The sequence below is a fragment of the Trichinella spiralis genome (assembly GCF_000181795.1).
Source record: "Trichinella spiralis strain ISS 195 chromosome Unknown Scfld1557, whole genome shotgun sequence".
NCBI lineage: Eukaryota > Metazoa > Nematoda > Enoplea > Trichinellida > Trichinellidae > Trichinella > Trichinella spiralis.
This window is the reverse complement of record NW_003528496.1, coordinates 2,134,977-2,157,146: the sequence shown is the minus strand read 5'-3', so window position 1 is coordinate 2,157,146 and position 22,170 is coordinate 2,134,977. Positions and strand designations below refer to the sequence as shown.

Sequence of the window (22,170 nt, the reverse complement as noted above, 5' to 3'; positions counted from 1 at the left end):
GATAAAAATATATTATTAATTAGTTAATGAATTTACTGCTATTGTTAAAGGTGTATTTGATATTTATTTGCACTGTAGAGTGACAGATGGTCGGCTTTTGGCCACAAACAAAAGAAGATGAAAGACTTACTAGTGCTGAATATAGTATTGCCGGATGTGTAAGTGGTATTTTTGCACGTGCACTGTGTCAGCCGTTTGATGTTTTGAAAATAAGATTTCAGGTAAAAAAATGTTCAGCATTCTGTTTCGAAATTCAAATTTGTGTTTTTCTTGAAAGATATTTTCAAATCCAAGTAAATTTCAGTTGCAATTGGAACCAATACGAAAACATCATGCCCATGGTAAATATTTTGGCCTTTTTCAAGCTGCCAACACGATAATCAAAGAAGAAGGTTGGAAGTCGTTGTGGAAAGGGCACATGCCTGCACAAGGCTTGTCACTGACCTATGGCTTAATTCAAGTTTGAAAAATCCAGTCATTGTTTCAAAAATGTATTAACAAAACGAAGCATAGTTTCAGTTTTTGTCTTATGAATTGCTGACGGAAAAAGCTTTCCGTGTAATTCCAGAAGAGTGGAGCAGTTCTGCGCAAAGCAGAATTTTGGTTAGCTTCTCTTGCGGCGCACTTTCCGGAACGCTAGCCAACACGGTTGCATTGCCATTCGACGTGATTAGAACTCGTCTTGTCGCTCAGGGAGAACCAAAAGTACAGTATAATATTATGTTTAAGACAGATTCTAATTTTTAAGCATTATTTCGTAAACGCAAGAAAATGAATATTTTTCTAATAATTAGATTTTTCATAATAGCCGGCATGCTGCAAAGATGATGTTTAAGAATGAAGGCTTTGCTAGTTTTTATCGTGGTTTAACACCCGCTTTACTTCAAATTGCCCCATATTCGGGTTCGTATATTTAGGAACGGTATGGTCCATCTAGGGCACACAGATCATGCCGTTGTGGCGTTTTCTTATCGGGCGTTGATTATTGGATGTTGATGCCGTTGTCTGATTGGTTATTTTTGACGGGGCTGCTTTGCGAACGCAGTCGGCGGGGGCGCCTATGAGAACGGCATGAGCGTCCAATGAGATAATGCTGTAAACGACCAATAAGAAGACGTCCAATGAGAGAACGTGAAAATTGTCCTTCGTGGACCATACCATTCAGCTGAATTGTTTTGCAAAGGTGATTTATCTGTTTAATGCACATTTTCAGGTTTAATATTTTCGTTCTATGAACTGTCACAGACTTTTTGGAATAAGTTCATTTTCGATCATATCAGTAATTCAACAAATGGTAAATTTTATGCGTTCATTTATTATTATTTATGGATGATGACTGTTGTTGTCAAATTCAAAACAATACTTAAGATGTTACTAAAGCAATTGTATGTGGCGGCGCTGCTGGAGTTGCAGCGAAATCTTTGCTTTATCCACTGGATGTTTTGAAAAAAAGACTTCAGGTTTGTTGTTTATTTCTAAGCATATATATAATAGTGACAATTGTACATGAATAACAGTGACGTTCAACTAGTTATATTATTCACTATTTCTCACATGTTGCTATTTGTTAACCGTATAGGTAGTTGGGTTTGAACAAGCGAGGACATCGTTCGGTCGTACATTTCACTACAGTGGTTTTGTGCACTGCATCATAAGTACCGTCGTCCAAGAAGGCTACACAGGTCAGTGAACTGCAGTAACAAAACTTATTTGATTATCTGTTGCATGTATTCAAGTGATTTCGTGATTTGTTGTATATATATATATATATATATATATATTTATTTATTTATTTTTAATTCAGGCTTGTATAAAGGATTTTTGCCAAGTATACTAAAAGCTGCTGCCTCCAGTGCTTGTGGTTTCTTCTTCTACGAACAAACGTGCAATTTGTTCCGAAGTTCGCGGAAACGTAACGATAATAATACAGTGAAAAGGGAAGATGAAAATAATTGACCGAACTGTATCAAAGAAAAACTACAATCAACCACTGCCAAAAGAAAAAAAAATGTTATTTTGTTAAACGACTTTACTGGCTTAACCCAATAACACAATGAAACACACAGTATACAGTGTATGTAACATGTAATAATAATAAATGTTTACATATTTTCGTATGTAATATATGATGTATCATATAATTAATGTTCGGCAAGAAACTTAAAAGTATTACTGGATGCATGCAGCATGCATGGAAAAGTACAGCATGTTTTTTTGTTGAAAATACAATAAATAAATATGAACAAAAGAACGTGTATACATTTTGTTAAATTGTGGTTGGAAAAGTAGCTGCAGTTTGATGTCGAGAAAAAGCTATAAAAAATTGGACAGAGAAGAAAATAAATACGATGAAAACAAACAAACAAATATATGTTGTTGTTGTGTTAAAAGGGTATGCAAAAAAGATATTTTTGTAAAATTATTTTTGAATAAGCGTTGAAGTGTTTTTTCTTCTTTTTCTTCTGTCACAACAATAATCACGTTCTCAGTAGGGTGAGAATCGGTTAACAGCTCGATACAAAGTTGGCTGAAGATGAAATAATATTTAAAAAAAATCAGTTATGCCTTGTAAAAAACAAACAAGAAAGCTTACATAAGCCGTAATCGGTGCCAGGGCGGCGCCTAAGTAGGAATCAGCTAGTGATGCCACTGAATTGTAACTACCAGAAGGTAGAGTTGGCGTAGTGCCGGGTATATTACCGCTTCGTGCTGCAGCGGCGGCAGCAGCGGCGGCGGCGGCTGTTTGTGCGTAAGCGGCATCTTACAATATAATTAATTAATTATTTTGCATAATTAAAAAAATAAAATAAAAAATCAATTTGTATACTTTGTGCTGCAGCTGCTGCTGCTACGGCAGGATTGGCCGCAGCTGCTGCCAGTGCGTACCGATCCAGTAAAGATGTTGCATCTAAAGTTGCTGTCGGTGCGTACAATATTCTAAAAAATTAAATACATAAATTATTAATAAATAAATAAACAATAGAATATGAAACATATTTACGGCAAATAACCAGGCAATGCGGATGCCTGAGCGGTTAAAGCACCAGTGTTACGCAACGACGCCTGAGCGCTAAGCGCGGCAAATGCTGCCGCATAAGCGGCCGGACTTCTAGCCAAACGACTGCTCTGATGATGATATCCAGCGCCACGTAATGCAGCCAAAATATTTGGATCGGTCGCTGAAAAATATCGAATAGAAGAATTCAAAAAAAAGAAATCGATATATCATTAATATACTTACGTGTCGCTGTTTTTAACTTCGATCTTGTGTGCACCCGAGCAGTAGCATTATTTACCTAGTAATGAATATAAAATGTGTTACACTGAATCAAAATTATATATAAATTTTGATTAATAAAAGAATAAATAAATAAAATAACAACAGAAACAACCAGTGGGTGTGAGAAAAGTCATAATAATAGCTATAGTTGTATAAAATAACAGCAGTAGTGGGCGACGGCGGCAGTTATGGTGGTAGTGTAGTAGCAGCATTTGGTAAGAAATGGAGGGCCATTGCAATAAATTACTTTACTGGTAAAAAACGAATAATAAAGTAGTTCAACTTCGCTGACTTTGCCTATTTATTAAACAGAAAATTTCCCTTGGCCATTTTACAGAATAATTTTAAAGTGAAATAAATAAATAAACATATATATCAGTCAATTTAATGTCAACAAATATGAATAATAATGAAACAACAAAAATTAGCAAATATAAGCCTGATGACGATAAACACAATCTTGACATATGTGTGTGCGCCTGTATGTTTGTAAGAAGTTTTGCCTAAGCATAAACAGTGAGAGAAAGGGTGAATAAAAAATATGAGTAACAAAAATAAATAAATAAAAAAGAATATATGAAAACAAAAGAGAGAGAGAGAGATGCCTACAAGCCAGCGTACAATTTTACAGATATTTTATTATACCTGCACGGAATGTTTTTATTTGTTTCACTTTAATTTTTTCTCTTCCACCATTTCAATAATCCAAACGCGCTTGGTCAACAATGTTGTTGTTGTTGTTGTTGTTGTCTTCAACAGTAAAAGAAGCTAATGGTATAGCAGCAACAATGCTGATAATTCAGTCTGTATGTGTGTGTATGCTTCGAATAACCTACGCAAAGGAGAATGGTATAAAATGGATCGTGTTTTTTTCAAGAAAAAAAACATCTGCCATTTCATATAAAAAAAGATGAAGAGGATTCCACTGTCAAGCGGGAAGGAAAATGACGACCACTTTTCAAGCGTGCACACAGACCACCAACCATCGACATCATTCATCATCAATAATCAATAATCACACCAACAATTATATTTTATATAAAAGAATAAACCAGTGCTTGCACATTTCCAGTAAAATCAAGACAAGGTAAAAGGCGCGAGAAATACAGCAAAAGAAAATTCAAAAAAAACAGAAAAAAACAAAACATAATAAAATTAAGGATAACAACAAAAATGCCGACCATATATGCTTGGAAGCAGGCAACTGGGAACGTGAACACAACAGGTGTATGTGTGTATGTTTGTGTGTGTGTGTGAGTGAGTGTGTGAGTACGTACGTACGTATATTATTTCAAAATGGCTAGACATATATATATATATATATATATATATCCACACATACATAAAAAATAACATGTTGCAATTTCACCATAATGCTTGCTGGACGATGCGCGACATTCAACGATCATCATCAAAAACGATGCTGATTATCTTATTCAAAATGAAATAAACACAAAATGATAAATGCAAATTAAATCATCATCATCAGCATATGTCCATCGACGGCGCATGATGCACATGGTACACACACATTAGTGTTGTGTCACACCTGGACCCTACCGACACCGAAAATCAAAAAATAAAGGACAAAAAATATTACAAAGCCAGCTAACTAACCCAACCAAAATCGGGGGCAAAAAAAGCAAGCAACAAAGAGCGCTTTTTCACAAAGCCTCGTTCCGTCTAAGCAGAAAAGTTGGCAACGCAAAATATTCACAGTGCAGCAGCCGCATTTTGTACGACAAAAAAATGTGCATTCAAAATAACTAAATTCATTTCACCAATCATCATCCGTCATCAACTTGTTGCTTTACATCAAAGATAAAAATAAGAAATCGATCACCAACCACATCGAGCAAAAATCACAAAAACAATGAAAAATTCCATATTTTCAATATTAATAATAATTTTAGACAGGCATGAACAAATAATACACATTTTGTAAATCAAAGTCATTCTACAAATAATAGAAGAAAAAAAACAATAAATAAATAAATAAATAAGCATTTGAAAATATTTTTTTATTTAAAAAAGACATTAAAATGTAAAAATATAAATTAAAATAAAATAATGTTCAAGCTGTCCGTGTGTGTGTGTAGCAAAACAAAAATAGGAGAGCATTAACTAAAAATTGTTCTCGACAATCAGAGACAATTTTATACTGCTCTAAAGATGCAAATATGTAAATACATCTTTAAAAAAAGTAATGAATAAACAAAGAATTAATCGCTATATCGCCAAGCAAATAAATAAATAAACGCGAGCCAGGATTCGATGTGTACATAAACACAACAACTAAAAATCAGCAATTAAACCACTGATTGATGTTAAAACAATTTTCCACAACCGGCGGCACCAAAGGAGAAATAAAAGTGCAAGCCACATCATCATCATTTATGCAACGTTTTTTTTAATGGGTGAGTGAAATTTTCAACAATGGAACAATACCAACAACAGCGAAAAGCGTAATCGACATGCAATGCATATAATATGTTATTCATTTATTATTATTATTATTATTATTATTATCATCATCATCATCATTATCATTATTATTGCCGATATGACCGGGCAAGTGTTATTTGCCATAACCGCGGCACCACTGTTAATAAATAAATCCGGACCAGAATGACGATGATGATAATAATAATAACAAAGGTAACAACAAAATCAAGTTTTAAATTATAACATTTTCAAATTAAAAAAAAATTTGCTTTGAACAAAACAAACAAACAAACAAAGTACACTGTGCTAAGCGGCATGTAAAAAACTATAAAGAAGAAAAGTCACAACATAACATAACGTAACATAACAAAAAAAGAGATTTTGAATGTAATAAAACAAAAAAGTAATCTCATCTATGCTGTATTTATTCAATTTTGCATGTGCAGGTTGTTCACCACTGTGACAAAAAGAAGAAACAAAAAAACATAACAAAAAATATTAATAAAATCAATAAATTTGCAAAAAAAAGCAATTATCATCCGCTAATAATAATAATAATAATAATGCATGATGCGCATGTACATGTACATGTACGTACTACGTATGCATGTCTGTATGCAGAGCAACTAAAATATGATCAACAAAAAATATTGAAAAAGAAAATAATCAAAAAAAAGAACAATACCTTTGTTTGAAATCAATGAAAAATAAAAATAAAAATCGCAACAAACGAGAAGGTAAAAGCCCCGGATTTTCGCTGCCATGCACGAAAAATTATCAGTCATTGTCAAATTTGCAACAGGTATAAAAAACAGCTTCTTCACAACCAATCAAAATTTGCGTGTTCATATCTCAGCACAGATAAGAACGATAAACAGACAAACAAACAAAAAAGCTAGCCATGTAGTCCAATACATAAATTAAACAACAAATGAAGAACGAAAACATCCAGCCTCACCCTGTGCACAAGTTTGATGGTATTTGTTAAATAAATAAATAAATAAATAAATAAACAGGAGGCAAGTCAGCGATAACAAGTGTAAATATAGAAATATAATATGAGGATGTAGCGTTAAAAATGTGTAAAAAAACAAAAAAAACAACGCAACAGCTAACAATACTATATTAATAATAATAATAGCATAATAAAGATGCGGAAAACAAAAAAAATACCTCAATTTTTCGACCATCCACAATCGAGCCGTTCAAATTTTCTCGGGCAGCATCAGCTTCGGAAACATTCTGCATTGTTACAAAACCAAATCCCTAAAGTGAATTAACATGCTTGGCCATAGAACTCGTCCATTCTTAGTAACATAACAACAACGATAACAACCGCACATACAAGCAGCACCGAAGCAAACGACATTATCGTCGCGGTTGTTACAAAAATTACAAACACAATGAAAATCAAGAACAATATAAAAAATACCAATCAAAAACAAAAATATCCAAACCAAATTAATTACATTCGTATTTGAAAAAATAAAAATTCCTTACTTTACTTCCCCTCTCGTTGAAGATAATTTCTGCCGACAAAACTGTGCCATATTTCTAAATTGAAAGAAAAACAAAACATACATATATATATATATATATATATATATATATATATATATATATATATATATATATTGAATCAAAAAATAGCAATTAAAAAGCAGAATTATTATTACTTGGAACATTGCTCGCAAATCCGGCTCTCGAAATCGAAAAGGTATATTAGAAACATGCAAACGCTTAGCGCCGTCTGGTATTTTCGGCGGTGTAGTGCTGGTGCCAACTGTTGGCGCTGTTGTGGTCATTCCCAGACCAGAAGTAGCCACATTTGCAGCAGGCAACGAAAGTGTTGGCAACTGGGGACCAATAATGTTGCCATTAGCCAATGACTGCAACGACGTTTGCACGGTCTGCTGATTTACTGACTGTTGCTGTTGCTGTTGCTGTTGTTGTTGCTGCTGCTGCTGTTGTTGCTGTTGTTGTTGTTGTTGTTGTTGCTGCTGATTTAAATCTGCAGTCTCAAGAACGTTCAGATCATTCTGAAAAACCAAATATTCATCCCATTGATATGTAAAAGAAAAAATATAATATTACACAGTCTCATAATAGCACTACTGACACATAGAATAAAAACTAATTGAAAAATAGCATAATTCAAATAGAACACAGTCGTGAAGTAATCAAACATCACGTGTGTATGCAGCATTTGACGCAATGAAAATTTGATGTGCTCGTAATTAATTGAATAAAACCAGATAACTTTAACTATCTCTATGCTTACTTCAGTTTTAATGTTTAGCACCAAATTTGAAAGATCCACATCACTAGCTGCTGTGAGTCCAGCCAAAGAAACGCCAGAATCGTTGTTTAGAATCGACGCACTGGAGATCGCAGATGCACCTGAGAAAAATGAGCAGAACATTATTTAATAGACTGCAAAAATAAATGACACTTCTTTTTTAATTTATTATTTTTTTATTGACATGAAAAACTGAAAGAAAAAAATATATTAAAAAAATAAATAACTAGAAAATCATAACCTACAGAAGAATAGTCAAAAAGTGTACAAAGTTCAAGTTTCAATAATGCTATAGTATTAATAATAACTACAAGCACACAGCATGCACAAATCGATTAACAATGAATAAAAAAGATAGAAATGCTGTTTTACAAAGAGAAAACAAAAAATTCTTCATTTCATCAACAGTCTCGGTTTTGAATAAAATTTTATTAATTTTATTGAGTTCATATCAAAAAAACTATCACTCATCAAATGCTGAATTATTATTTAAAAATAGATTCAAAAAAAATAGACAAACGAATATAAATGATGTAAAACACAATCTTCACCCTTACTGTACACTATTATCGCACATCGATAAAGCAAAGTTGATCAAGATAAAAAGAAAACATACATGTACTTTTCTTTGTTGTTCTCTCAAAATACTTCTCTATACACGAGAGACATTATTATTGATTTCACCAAGATTTTTTTTTGGAAGGGGGGGGAAGCAATCAAACAAAACAAACAAAAATCTGACACGTCAGCTGTTTTGATACCGAAATAAAAAAGCTCAGAAGGGTGTGTGTGCGAGTGTATGCATGTGGAAAAACATCCCCCCTTTCTCACAGTGAGCAGCAGCTACATCATGTTAAGCTATTCTCAAAATGCCGTGACTGTCTTCAGCACGTTTCAAATAAAAAAATGGAAAAATGTCAACGGATAAAACAATTTTCTTTTCCCAATTTTCCACATTCAACAAAGAGACCATTCCATTTTACAATATTTGCTACTCACTATTCAGTTTTGATATATTCATAAAATCATCAACCAACTAATAACTACGGTTGAATAGTAACGGTGGACAAGAAGAAGAAGAAGAAGATAATATTTTGCTAAACAATTGTTTCTTACCATGTAAATGAGTGTAAAAATGTAAAACAAAGAAACATAAAAATATAAAAAATATGCAATTTTACATACCAAGCTGAGCTTGACCAGTGACGGTTGACGGCATGCCAGTTTGGGCAATTTGACCACTAGAGCCAGTGACAGAGCTGTTCATCACGCCAAATGGCAGTGTAGCAGCCCCTGCAGTTCCAAAAGGGGCAGCGGCAGCGGCGGCGGCGGCGGCAGCAGCTGCAGCGGTATTTGCGTAACTAGGCACTGCTTGATAAGCGCCGAGCAATTGCTAAAATTTAAAAAAAAACGTTGACGCAAAACAAACAAACAAACAAACAACAACAATAATAACAACACATGTGCATAGTGCAGCAACAACTACAGTATATACAAAGAGAGAGAGAGAAAGAAAGGTGGTTCGTCGTTGTTGAATTTCTGAACAGAAAGCTAAAAGCAGACAAACAAACAAATGAACAAAGAAATCAAAAATACCCTTCTCCCTCCACAACAAACGTCAAAGATACCCTCAAAAAAATTCCCATCACATTACACATGATGGAAGAAGAAGAAAATACTGCAAACACAGCAAGCACATCACCCACTGCACGACAATATTCCGCTTATTACAGATGCATTGAAAAACTAACTTACTGGCAAGAACATCTGCACAAATTGTAGCAACGTAAACTTTCAATTCAGTTGTACCTTTTGTTTTTTTAAAAAAAATTAACATTAATAAATACAAACAAAATTTAAATAAAGCATATTATTGGGGCAAAAATAAATTAATAATATGACATATATAAATGTGAAAAAAATTAAAACCAACCAACCAAGGATGCAGTCAGTCGGTGAATGAGTCAACTGTCGAAGCAGACGTTGATAATGATGCAAAAGCGAACGAAACGAAACCGATCAATTTCGAAGCGAAAGCAAAACTGGGAACGAAAAAGAAAAATCAATCGACTGCTGACACACCAGAATAGCAATAAGAACTGCAAGAGAAAACATATTACCACACGACACACAGCACAAAATAAATTTCACCAAAAATACATTACACATCTTCAGAATAATCTCAAAGAAAAAAAAAACACTAACGGAATAAATAAGTAAACTTGGAAAAATAATAATATTAACTGCACCACGAAGAAGAACTGGATGACAAGAAGAAATTTAATAAAATCGAAAATGAAGCTTCACAAAATCAAATACAGACAGCATGAGTGAAAGATAGAATTGCAAAAAAAAACTAATACTGTAAAGTGGACTTTTGAAAATAATTGGAAATGTGAAAAATAAATTGAAATTTCAAGTGGAAACATTTTTTTTAAACGAATATAATAATAATACTGTTTGCCACACCTTGAATGAGGTGAAAATCGTTTCTCACAAATGACAACAACACAAGTGGTGAATGGTGCTTTTTTCTTTTGCAATCTGCCACAGCTTGCCAATTATTCCCATACAGCTGAATATGCCCCTCTTGTGACAAAATCATTATGCAGATATGATTGACAAGCACTTGACATTAGAATTAATTGCTGCTAGAACGCGCACCACCACACTTGCCAATGGTCGCTAGAGCAAAGAGTTGTGAATTCGATCGTTCACAAGCAAGCAACACCATTATTACCAACACCAAAACCAACAACAATATTTCAACCGCAAAAATGCACAAGGCAAAAAAATTATATATTTATTTACTTATCTTTCATTTCCCATCTATCACACCCTTTTACTGTAATCAAGAAAATTTTTTTTAAAAACAGCACAAATTCAATTATCAAAATGATTAATCTGAAACAAATCGCTTATTATCTGATTCACATATATATATACATGTTCAATTTTTATTAAACCAATGTCTTGTCTAAAAATACTCCCAGCTTTCCACAAAAAAATGATTTTATTTTTAAGCTTATAAAAAAGCCAACGAAGGTGAAATTACAGCAAAAAACGCAGCATTAACTGCAATGATAGTAATATGTAGCAGTTTCGACATCAAAATTAAATCGTTCATACATAATTGATCTAATCTGTTTTCAACGATGCAATTTTTTTTAAATAATGACGGAAAATTATATATACACTTTTTGAATAATTTTTGTGATTTCACTAAGATGCTCACAAATTAAAGACACAAAAATCTATTCTGCAAAACAATATAGAATTTAAATTACACTCACTTGAAAAATATCGCCAAGAGGATTGAACATTGTCGACATGAGTGTGAAAACAATAATTTCAAATTTTATTCCAATATTAATTTTATATTTATGAAAAGAAAAAAAACATGAAAAAGAGAAATCAAAAACAAGAATTCTACAACTGCATGCTGGTAATGAAAAAAGAAGAAACAGAAGAGCAAGCTTTGATCAACATCCAGCCGAGAAGTAGTAATCAAGTCAGACCAGAAAAGATTCAGAAGAAAGAACAAGTGAATGAACATCGCTCCGCCCAGCTTCACCCCGTCGCCCAATGAAACTGCACAGAAATTGCAAACAAATTTGACAAAGCTCGCGTGAAGCGAAAATTCAATTTTCATTGTTATTATTATTATTCATCCAACGCAATATTAATACAATAAATAAACATTCAATTATAAAATAATAAACAAATGTAATAATGCTTTCTTGACCTTTCAATATTCTCATTTGCTTTTCAACACTACACTAATACACATCAGCTGAGAAAAACAAAACTTTCTCAAAGAATTGTTTTACAAAAATTCATAACCATATTTAAATGAAAAATTATGTTGTTGCCAAATTTGAAAAGCAAATAAAGCAAGAAACAAAAGTTAACGAATATTTGCATTTCAATGAAAAACCCAGGCGCTGAGAACAACAACAACAACATCATCCTCGATTTCAATGACGCAAATAGACTTTCAAAAAGTCACTATCAATGGACTAATAAATTCAATTTTCTGCTACTTCTGGTGCATTCAAACTCGTATGAATTTCAATTAAAAAACCACCCACAAATAAAACCACAATAACAATAATTAAATCTCACTTTATAATATTGATTAATATAATTTTTAAAAAATGTACATTCTAAACAAATCTGAAAATATGGACTTTAAATAATCAAAATAATAATATATTTTTATTACTTGTCATTATATGCATACTGCATTTGCAATATTACAGATAACTCTTTTCTGCATTTTAACAATCGAAGGACGCTGTTCATAACTGTCTCTTTCGAAAAAATCATGTGTGCAGCAAAATCAGAATGTATTATAGATTGATCATTCACAACGACATCCAAGAAACCAAAATAAAATAATAATAATAATAATAATATATGGCAATAATTTATTCAAGTCAGAAAACAGTCAAAATGTATTTTCAATCACAAAGAGTGATCGATTTCAACACACGAGTCAACCACCAAAGCAAATGCTTTCAAATGAAGCATCAATCAAAACGTCCAAAATGTGTTTTCCAACAAACTAAATTCAATTTTCAAATACACAACTTTTAACTAGCTGCATTTAACACATTCAGCAGAAATAACATATTTTTTTTCTAATATCTGTTCTCATACAAATGTATGTAGAGAATATGTTCTGGCCATCAATTCAAATATTGCTTATTAAAAATACTTCATCACATACTCCACAATGTATGGAAAAAATTATTACATCATTTTTATATATTATTTCTGTATTTTTCATATCAATATACATCGTGAGTTTTCCTCTAAATGACAAAAACAAAAAAAAACAACAACACTAATATTGTCCAGTTTAAAAAACAGAAAAAATAAGGCTTGAATTATTTGAAACATTATATTCGCCCTGTGAAGCCAGAAACGGAGATGACAGAACAAATAAAAGCTGCAAGTTCACGCATCTGCAACCGATTGTTCCATTTCAACTGTGACTAATAGAAAGATTGAATGTTGAATCATGATAAAGCGAATGAATAAATGGTCGATCAAGCAAGTTGGATGAAAGTGTTCAGCTGGATTTATTACCATTTCAAAAATCATTCAAGCGTAACAATGGGTAAGCAGAACGTTTTGATCCGATCGAAAGATGCATCGTTGATCGAAAATTGTCATGCAGAAAATATATTAATCCACACCCAACTCAAATTTTCCAGTGTCCAATAGTTCAAGTGGAAATAACCAACAAGAAGAACAACAAAAGTACAATGATGATGACGAACGAAACTATCTGGAAATATTGTCTTCCCACTAAATCCCAAAAATCCTTCCTTTTTATTCTATTTTAAACATCTGACTAGCTAATCAACCAACCTATCTACCTACCTACCTACTAACTAACTAAACTAAACTAGACTATATATATATCCCTCCAATGGTTGATCAATTATTTCCCAGGTGAAAAGATTCACAATCACCATCACCCCTACGATTGCCCATAACATCGGCAAGTTAATGTTTAATAATAAAAAAATCTTCACTGCTTATTGCTTTTCATAATAATAATTAAATAATTTAACCAACATCAATCAAGAACGAACACAGAGAGAAAGTAGAAATTAAACCAAATCATTTCTTCTCTTCTTCATCATCAACGTCATCAAACCGAAATTACACACACGTTAAATTTTTCACGTCGATATTTAAGAAAACAAACACGTTAAAAAACAATTATTAGGTAAATTTTCAAAAATAAATAAATAAGCAAATAAAATTACTGATATTATTTCAACTGAATGGATGATGCGAATTTTTAAGTATTTTAAGTATCTCCTTGAAAAATGTATCATAAATTATCAACAAAAATGGTAAATATTTTTCAATTAAATATCAAAATGACCACCGACCCGGTCAGGGAAAATGGCGTCAATAAGTTTTCCAATTTCCTTGTTCAATAAAATTACCTCGCCAACAAAATCCTCAGGGAATATGGAAATACACTGATAGAAGAAGCGTTTTTCAATTTCTTTCCTCTTTCCTTCCGCCTTATTCACCACCACCACCATACTGTGCACGCTGTTTCATTTCCCAACATCGACCTCATGCAACAATCTTGCCACATTCGTCAAACGAGCTATCCTTTATCAATTTCTTTCACCATCATACATATTAAAATTAATAAATCTGTATTTTTAATGATAAATTTGAAAAATAAAAAAATGAATAAAATGTTGTTAAAGAAAAAAAAATATTATTTTGCATTTTATTCAAAATATAGAAAAATAAAATTGGATACTTGGCACAATTGACTTGATAAATTAATCGTACAAATTGAAAATCAATCTTTTTTCATTCATAGCACCAAAAACCTACATGAAAATCACTTTAAAAATAAGTCTTTCTCAGAATGAAAAAGAATAAGAAATAATAATTTGTATTTCTTTCAACAACTCTCAAAAAAATATATATATTATAGAGCGCAGTTATTGAAAAGAATTTCCCACTTCAAAGTTTCCATGTTTCTCTTTCAGCATTACTTATGTTCATTTCATCTATTGCAAAACAAACAAACAAATTCTATGGATCACCAACATATATAGCTGTCAAAAAAAAGGTGTATTCTTTCCAATCACACATATTCAACAGCTCATGTATATTGTAATAATTTAGTTAATAATAAATAAATTGTTGATATTGGAAAAAATAAAAAAAGAAAAAATAGATAAAAAGTTACCAAATTTGGATCTTGGGCAAGCAATTTGTACATTGGTAACATGATGAAGTTGACTGTAGATTCGAGTAATAATTTTATTGTCACGTTCTTTTAAAACAACTATATAAAGTGAAGAAAAGCTTCAGATGCAAAGATGAAATGTGAAAAGTTTGCTTGCTTAGCTGGAGGAAAGTGAGAAATGAGAAATTGAACAGAGAGGACGATGACGACGAATCAACTAACCAACCAGCACTGCCGCGTTGAAAACTGCTCAATGATGCGGCTGCCTGCTCTCACGACAGCAGCTAGCTAGCTGGCTAGCTAGTTAGCTAGCGGCAACGTTGGGAACAAAATCTTTTCCGCCTCCCCTACACGCGATGTTTAAAATATTCTTGCTTTCCATCATGCACACACGCCCGCGCCAATCTAACGTTCACCATCCAACAATTTACGTCAACCAAAGACCTGCTAAACGCGCCACCTGCTACAACTTTTCTTTCTTCCATGTTAAGGAAAAATTCATAATTTTAAAAGATACAAAATGAAAAAAATCACAATCCTCTTTTTAAAACACTTTTTTTCTATTTCAAATTATCGTTTAATTGTTGTTCATCTACAGAATCTACTTCCTTCATAATAAAAATCTCTCTCTCTCTCTCTCTCTCTCTCTCTCTCTCTCTCTCTCTCTCTCAGACTTTCTATTTCTCGATAGTACAAATCAAATTAAGCATCGTTTAAATTCAGTAAACACCAAGCAAAAGCATACCAGACAGTGCAAAGGAAAAGTTGTCTTTACAACTAGCTACCAATAAACCAGTTTTACAAGACTTGAAGCTTAAAAGACGAGACTAGCCAAACTTGATCCCTACTCCGGTTATCTGCAAATGTCTACTTCAACACATAGCAAACAGCACAAATTGAAATGAAGAACTAACTACACAATTTTGAATTAATGCTGAATTAATAACCAAAAGCAAAAAATAATACACTAAAAATATAACATCTCTCAAAAAGCAGCAAGCAATACATTCATGACTCTTTGATCGCATAAAACAAATTTGAAATAAAAAATCCATTTATAATGATGATTAATTCATTCCAAAAAATCATTGTAAGATAAGTCTACTATTTTTATAAAAGCATTGAAAAATTAAATAAAAATCCAAATATCAATGAATACATTATCAATAACAACAGATTATCCACATGAAATATGCACAGCTTTAACAAATCAATAAATAACGGCTAAGAAATGCGGAAAATTATTACATTTTACAGTGGTATCTTTATGTAAAATTCATTCATTATATACAAATTAATAATTGCCAAAATTTATCCTAACTGCAGTTCATTGTTAAACTCTACCGTAAACCAATAACAATGATTTTCAAAAAAAACATACTACAGTATTACAATGACAATGCATAATATTCAGAAATTACTGAAATTATGAATAAATATTAATTAACATAAATATTTAACTGCATTTCTTTTTTCAAACAATTCTTGAATAAATGAAATAGGGAAAATTAACTGCTATGCTAAACAACTTTACCACTATCATCAATATATCATAAGACAAACTTTATAAAACATATTTACCAGTTTTAGCAGAAGTACTTTAGAATTGCAAAAAGCGAGCTTAAACTTAAACGTCTGTTTGGGTTATTCAAACTGAAAACCAGATTCTAGAAACAATGCGCAATATGCACAAACTCTACAAAAATAGGCAGTGAAAAACAGTCGCGAAGTTCATATGACCTTAAAGAAAAGCAAATATAAAAACCATATGTTGGGCAATTGATTTGCTATGCAAAAACCAATAACACAGAAAACCGCTGATACGCAAATGTTTTATGAATCAAATGTCACAGATTGCTACAAAACTTCCAAATGTCCTCATTGAAAGAATAACAGTAACCTACATCTGCAGTGAAATTCACTTTCAGTTACCAAGAAATAGACTGCAAAATAGCATTCCGCTTAATTCAAATTTGAACAGTAGAACATATTCCTCAGTCATTTCAAATAAAAAACACACAAAACAAACTAACAAATATGTAATGGGAAAAGCAAACTATAAATATACAGTGAAAATTAACTATGAACTAAGGAATATGTGAATTAAAAATGAAACAAATTTGAAAATACTTTGCATTCCATCAGACAACAATAAGCGCCTAACATTTCAATGCATCAATTAAAAACAATAATTTAATTTTAAGCATAAGCGAAAAAATAAATGCTACAATTATGACCTAAATAAAGAAAACAATAAGAGAAGAAAAGACAATGCAAAAGATACTTCCATTACAGAGATAAATTGACAAACACGCTTTAAACTGGTAAAGCGAGGAAAAATCAATTACAGCCTACCAAGACCAGAAAATATTTAAAAATTTAGAGTGAACTAAATTTTCAAAATGTGCATATAAAAGTTACTATAAATTTTCAAATGCATTTGAAATTCATTGTCCTGTGCAAAATAAATAAATAAAATTCACTCACACGTCTGCAAGAACTATTTCAGCGCAATTCTCTGTGTGAATTGCACTCTGAAGTTATACCAATCTAGAAGAAAAACGATACTTGGGCGTGAAATTTAAAATTTAATAATATGTGCATATACATCGACTGAATAGCCTGCAACCGATTGGAAACGGAATAAAATACAGGAAGTCCCACTAGTATCACAATAGTTAGATTGAAAAGTATACTGTAGTATAGTCATGCGAGGTTATAGTATTTTTCAAATAAAAGTAAACAAGATGCAGATCTAAAAAATGAAGCATCTAAATGTGTTTATCTATAATTATTTTATTTATTCTATTTATTTTCAGTATTATTAGTATTTTAGAAGTTTTTAACACTTCATGTTTATGCTTGCAAGTTTTTACATAGCATTTCAAGCTTAGTGATACAGCAGTGCGAAAAATTTGTTTTTTATTTTAATTGAATGAAGTACATATATTTAGTGCAGCTCAAATTGAACCGAAACTAAATAGTTTGAAAATGCAGTGTTTCATGACTGACGTTAATTCGTTACACTTGCTCTAAGTTATTTAAATATTGAAAATAAATGCAATATTATTTCATGTTTGAACATTTCCTCTTTATAAAATTTAGAATAATTGCGTATATAAGAGACTATTAATTAAATAATTGATAAATAAATGTTACACACAAACTCTACACTAAAAAACATCAATTTGCTAAATAGTTTCTTACAAAATTGAACATAACAAACAATTTGTTTATTCTTTCGGCTGAGCAGTTCTCCTTGTGCAATATATGTGCGTATGTTCAGCTGCGTAAAATTTGATTACAAACAAAGTAAACTATTCCATCAAGGCATTCTTATGGTACCTATTTCATATTTTACTTTACAATAATTCCATTCAGATTGATGTTCAGCTGTGAATGTAAACGCCAGCTAAATCGAGCTAAACCGTCGAATGCATAGGGTTGAATTGCCGAATTTAACGCCATGGAACTTTAAAAACTGTCAGTCAGTAATAACCCTTTCCTCACTATATTAGAATGTGGGTTTGTTCATCAAATCTGGGCTTGCGATGACAAACTTTGCTGTATAATTTGGTCATTTTACGACAGTTTAATTGTTCAAAAGTTCAATTAAAAGTTATTAAATGACGATGCTACATAATTTTTCGTTCACTTCAACTCACTATTATATGATATATTTATTTATTTAGCTATAAAAAAAGTGTGATTTGCCTTGTTTACTTAACTGCAACAAAATTTTACTTAAACATTACTATGAAATTATTCGTTATTACATAATGGGCCAATTTCTTAATTTCCTTCTCTTATGCAGTTTTTTTCTACCGAGTGGTTTTTTAGGCGGCAAGACGCACATGCCGTTTTTTCCAGCTCTGTTATTACATCTCGTACTGCTCTGTGTAAAAACGACTAAATGTTTGTATCTCTCCATCTATTCTGCCTTCGCAAAGTTATCTAATTGTGTCAGTATTGAATGATTTGACGTCTTAATCCCATTTTTAGTTTCGTTCAACAAAATATTCACGCATATTGAAGTATAATCTTTACTTTTCAATTCAGTGTATAGTACTTTAATACCGTGTAATTTCAAATGACTTCAGATCCACCTTCCTTCTTACAAAATGTATGTTTCTAAAGGTTGTATTTCGGTTTTAGGCGGTTAACTATCTTTAAAAACTATTTTTTACATATTTTCTCATACCATAAAATTTGCACATACAGTACTCCTCTTACCAACATCTACAGTATAGACGCATTCTTATCATTTTTATTTTGATTGTAAAATATAAACCTGATAAAAAAATTAAATTCAGTAGACAAGATGAAGCAACATTAAAAAATTTTTTTCATCTATTTATCGGTAAAAATTTTACTGTGGCATATTTAAAAAATATGAACCAAATAGTATATTGTCAAAAAGAACTCACTTTCTACAGGGGTGTTCAGGTTTCCTATTCTAAGCGGGATTTATTCTATTAAGGAGTTCTTATCGAATTCGCTGGTTTCTACTCATCTAGGAATAGTCTACTCGAATCACAGATCACCTCTAATGCAATCTGTTCTATAGAGTCGTCAAATAGTATTTGCATGAACAATTTATCCAACAAAAAATGATTCTATACAAATGATAATATACAGCTATTAAAAAACTATCACAAATCACATACACAACAAAAAAAACTCAATTTCTATTATTATAATCACTAAAAATGACACAAAAGTACAGTAAGAAGCCTTTTTTTGATGTGCAGGCACAAATTATATCGCTCTGCATTATGTTTAACGCATTTAAACCCTTCCATGTTAATAATTGAATTTTATTTACCTATATTATTAACCAAAAATACTTTATTGTTTTAATATCTTTATTTGCAGCGACTCATAGTTTGGTTTACTGTAGTTGATAAGTAGTCGTGCGTAGTGAAGTCGATGAGTTGTTGAAAAATCATTCGGACCACTTTCTCATCTTTATAATTAAATCCCCCTTACAAACAAATGTTTTCATGAAAAACAAAAGTCTGTTGTAATATAAAATCGCTTGGCCAAAGAATCATAGAATCTATAACTGATCGGTCAAAAGGCCAATTGTAGTACAGAACTGTCCCGAAGACCGTAGCCATCGGTGAAACCAGCAGCAGCATACCCTAACCCAGAAATTCTATGCCTGATATATAGAGTACAAATGCCAATAAATGATGATGACCGAATGACCACTGGTGACTCTAACCAACCCGACGACCAGGTTCTAGGTATAAATAAATGGCGTAGAAAATCGTAATGAATACAGTGCACTTAAAATGCATAAAGAGATTTTCAAGTTCAAGTAAGATATTTCTTAACACTGTATGTACAACGTATTAATTTTAAATAATCTTTCTTTTCAGAGATTTGAGTTATGCATTACTGAGTTTCGAGCGCGCAAGAATACTCCACTGCCTGAAGATTTAAGAAAAGTCGTTCAGTAATGTTAAACATTAAACTGTACGGTATGCAATCTGGACCTTGATGATCAGAAAGTCAAACGGTACAGAACGGCAAAAGAGCGAGTATTTGACTTTGAATTTTTTGCTTACGTGTGAGTGTGTGTGCCGCTACTTGTCTGCTTAAGATTATCTCTACTATGTAGCTAGTGTTTTGCAATAATGGGTTCTGTTTATTTATTTATAAGGTCATGTTATTTGTGTTAGCGTTCTGATTAACTGGTATGAGTGGAAAACACCCAACTAAGAACCGAGCAGATGAGACATCCCGGACATGCTGACACATAACAGTTCTTTGCAATCTTGATTGCTATTCATTATTATAGTATGACGGAAAATGCTGTAAGATGTATTGATAGAATGCTTTTAGTAATGTAATTTAATTTTTGCTTCAAATTTACATCTTACAAGAATACAATCTGACACGTATAAATGTTGCGAGTTTTTCACGGACATTTGAATTTTTTGTAATCAACAGTATTTTAATGCTCAGCATAGATATGGCAAAAAAGTCGAAAAAGAAGCGCATTGCTGATCGTGCTCGTCGTCAAATTGCTCCCATAGAAAAGCCTGTTAATCCTTTCGATCTGAAATTTAACAGATCAAAGAAAACGGTAATTTTTCATGTTTTGTTCTTTCATAGCAACATTGATTGCAATGGATGTCAAGTGTTTCTTGTAATGATTAAATTTGATGTGGCCACTTTTCTAGTACTCTGATGGAAAATCGACTAGCGCTGCTCATGGGAAACCACTTACTTCGAAAGAGAAATCATTTCGCCATCGTCAGCAGACACTTTTGCCGGAACTTCGAGCGTTGAAGAAGCACAGCCGAGTAATAGACCGTCGCCTGGGTGAAAATCGACCTGATTTGAGCAGAAGTGAAAAAGCGGCTTTACGTTTCGCTGCTGAAAGGCAAAAACGTTACAAGAAAACTTCAAAGTTTATTCTCGCCGAAGAGGATGATGATAAGTCGTTAGTTTTTGATAATATGTCGATTGAAGAGAAGAAATATGCACATTTTTTTGATAACGATGATGAGGAGATGAATCAACAACTGGACGATGAACTTGTTGAATCTACTCATTTTTCTACAACTAAACATTCCACAACATATGTAAGTTACAGTTGCAATTATTTTGAACATTGTATATTTAATTTTTTTTGAATTAGTTGAAAAAATACGATTATGTGCTGTGTCTGAAGTTATGCATTTTATGTTGAACAGTTTATAAAACTGATAAAAATGCGTTGTCGCAGCAAGAAAATACTTTTTAAATTCTGAATTTCAGTATTTATTCTTGTTTAGAGATCTCGTGATGATGTTATTCAAGAGATGATTGAAAATAGCAAAAATGTAAAAGAGCAGATCAAAATACAACGTGAAGACGCGATGCAATATACTGAAGAAGCGAACAGCGTGTACCGTGAATTGTTGCAGTCGAACGTGTTTGGGAATGTGACAGAAAAGTCAGACAAGTCGACAAACGATATCCCGACTAAGACTGACGGAAGCTACGGTTTGTTTTACAAGCAGTTAATTCTTTGTGGTCAGCAATCAAGAGCTGCTGACAAGCAGAAATCGGCTAACGAAATTGCTGCTTCAATGCGCAACAGGCTTGTCGAATTGGAAAATGAAAGGAAGCGTATTCAGTCTGTTGATAATAATTTTGACAATGAAGGTGAATTCAAGTGTATGTGTGTTTTATCGTTTTTTTGTAAAATTTTTTCGCTTTAGATTTCGTTTACAACGAACAGAATTTACCGTACACTTTCGACATGCCTGATTGTTATTTAAATTTTGTTCGTTTGTTGAAGAAAAATTCTTGTCAAATTCAAGGTTTAATTTTGGATCGTTTGATCATTTTACATCATCCAAGCTTGGCCGAGGATAATTTCAAAAAGTTGAAGAAACTTCTATCATACAC

General features: G+C 32.2%; 4 protein-coding genes across 4 annotated transcripts; 2 read left to right on the top strand and 2 right to left on the bottom strand.

Annotated features, from left to right (window-relative positions):
• The first annotated feature begins 86 nt into the window (after positions 1 to 86).
• Tsp_05135 (conserved hypothetical protein) lies at positions 87 to 1,956 on the top strand. Its single transcript, XM_003369677.1, has 8 exons — positions 87 to 221; positions 305 to 460; positions 520 to 705; positions 795 to 903; positions 1,214 to 1,294; positions 1,369 to 1,460; positions 1,580 to 1,682; positions 1,805 to 1,956. Exons 1-8 carry the CDS (start codon positions 87 to 89, stop codon positions 1,954 to 1,956), a joined length of 1,014 nt encoding a protein of 337 aa, XP_003369725.1.
• Positions 1,957 to 2,997: 1,041 nt separating this feature from the next.
• On the bottom strand, positions 2,998 to 9,291 carry Tsp_05134 (Fox-1-like protein). Its single transcript, XM_003369676.1, has 5 exons — positions 9,210 to 9,291; positions 8,007 to 8,125; positions 7,402 to 7,614; positions 3,242 to 3,296; positions 2,998 to 3,179 (listed from the first exon to the last, which is right to left on the bottom strand). The coding sequence occupies exons 1-5, from the start codon at positions 9,289 to 9,291 to the stop codon at positions 2,998 to 3,000; spliced, it is 651 nt and encodes a 216-aa protein (XP_003369724.1).
• Positions 9,292 to 13,070: 3,779 nt separating this feature from the next.
• Tsp_05133 (hypothetical protein) lies at positions 13,071 to 13,344 on the top strand. The gene is made up of 2 exons (XM_003369675.1): positions 13,071 to 13,149; positions 13,247 to 13,344. Exons 1-2 carry the CDS (start codon positions 13,071 to 13,073, stop codon positions 13,342 to 13,344), a joined length of 177 nt encoding a protein of 58 aa, XP_003369723.1.
• A 6,492-nt stretch (positions 13,345 to 19,836) lies between these two features.
• On the bottom strand, positions 19,837 to 20,529 carry Tsp_05132 (conserved hypothetical protein). Its single transcript, XM_003369674.1, has 3 exons — positions 20,464 to 20,529; positions 20,337 to 20,412; positions 19,837 to 20,054 (listed from the first exon to the last, which is right to left on the bottom strand). The coding sequence occupies exons 1-3, from the start codon at positions 20,527 to 20,529 to the stop codon at positions 19,837 to 19,839; spliced, it is 360 nt and encodes a 119-aa protein (XP_003369722.1).
• Positions 20,530 to 22,170: the final 1,641 nt, after the last annotated feature.

Coding starts and splice junctions, on each gene's coding strand:
- Tsp_05135 (XM_003369677.1), top strand. CDS start 87: ATGGTCGGCTTTTGGCCACAAACAAAAGAAGATGAAAGACTTACTAGT. Junction 222..304: donor TTTTGAAAATAAGATTTCAG/GTAAAAAAATGT, acceptor AGTAAATTTCAG/TTGCAATTGGAACCAATACG. Junction 461..519: donor TGACCTATGGCTTAATTCAA/GTTTGAAAAATC, acceptor GCATAGTTTCAG/TTTTTGTCTTATGAATTGCT.
- Tsp_05134 (XM_003369676.1), bottom strand. CDS start 9,291: ATGAACAGCTCTGTCACTGGCTCTAGTGGTCAAATTGCCCAAACTGGC. Junction 7,615..8,006: donor TGCTAAACATTAAAACTGAA/GTAAGCATAGAG, acceptor ACGTCGTTGCAG/TCATTGGCTAATGGCAACAT. Junction 3,297..7,401: donor ATTTGCGAGCAATGTTCCAA/GTAATAATAATT, acceptor ATTCATTACTAG/GTAAATAATGCTACTGCTCG.
- Tsp_05133 (XM_003369675.1), top strand. CDS start 13,071: ATGGTCGATCAAGCAAGTTGGATGAAAGTGTTCAGCTGGATTTATTAC. Junction 13,150..13,246: donor TCATTCAAGCGTAACAATGG/GTAAGCAGAACG, acceptor CAAATTTTCCAG/TGTCCAATAGTTCAAGTGGA.
- Tsp_05132 (XM_003369674.1), bottom strand. CDS start 20,529: ATGTGTCAGCATGTCCGGGATGTCTCATCTGCTCGGTTCTTAGTTGGG. Junction 20,413..20,463: donor GGTGTTTTCCACTCATACCA/GTTAATCAGAAC, acceptor ATAAATAAACAG/AACCCATTATTGCAAAACAC. Junction 20,055..20,336: donor AGCGGCACACACACTCACAC/GTAAGCAAAAAA, acceptor ATGCATTTTAAG/TGCACTGTATTCATTACGAT.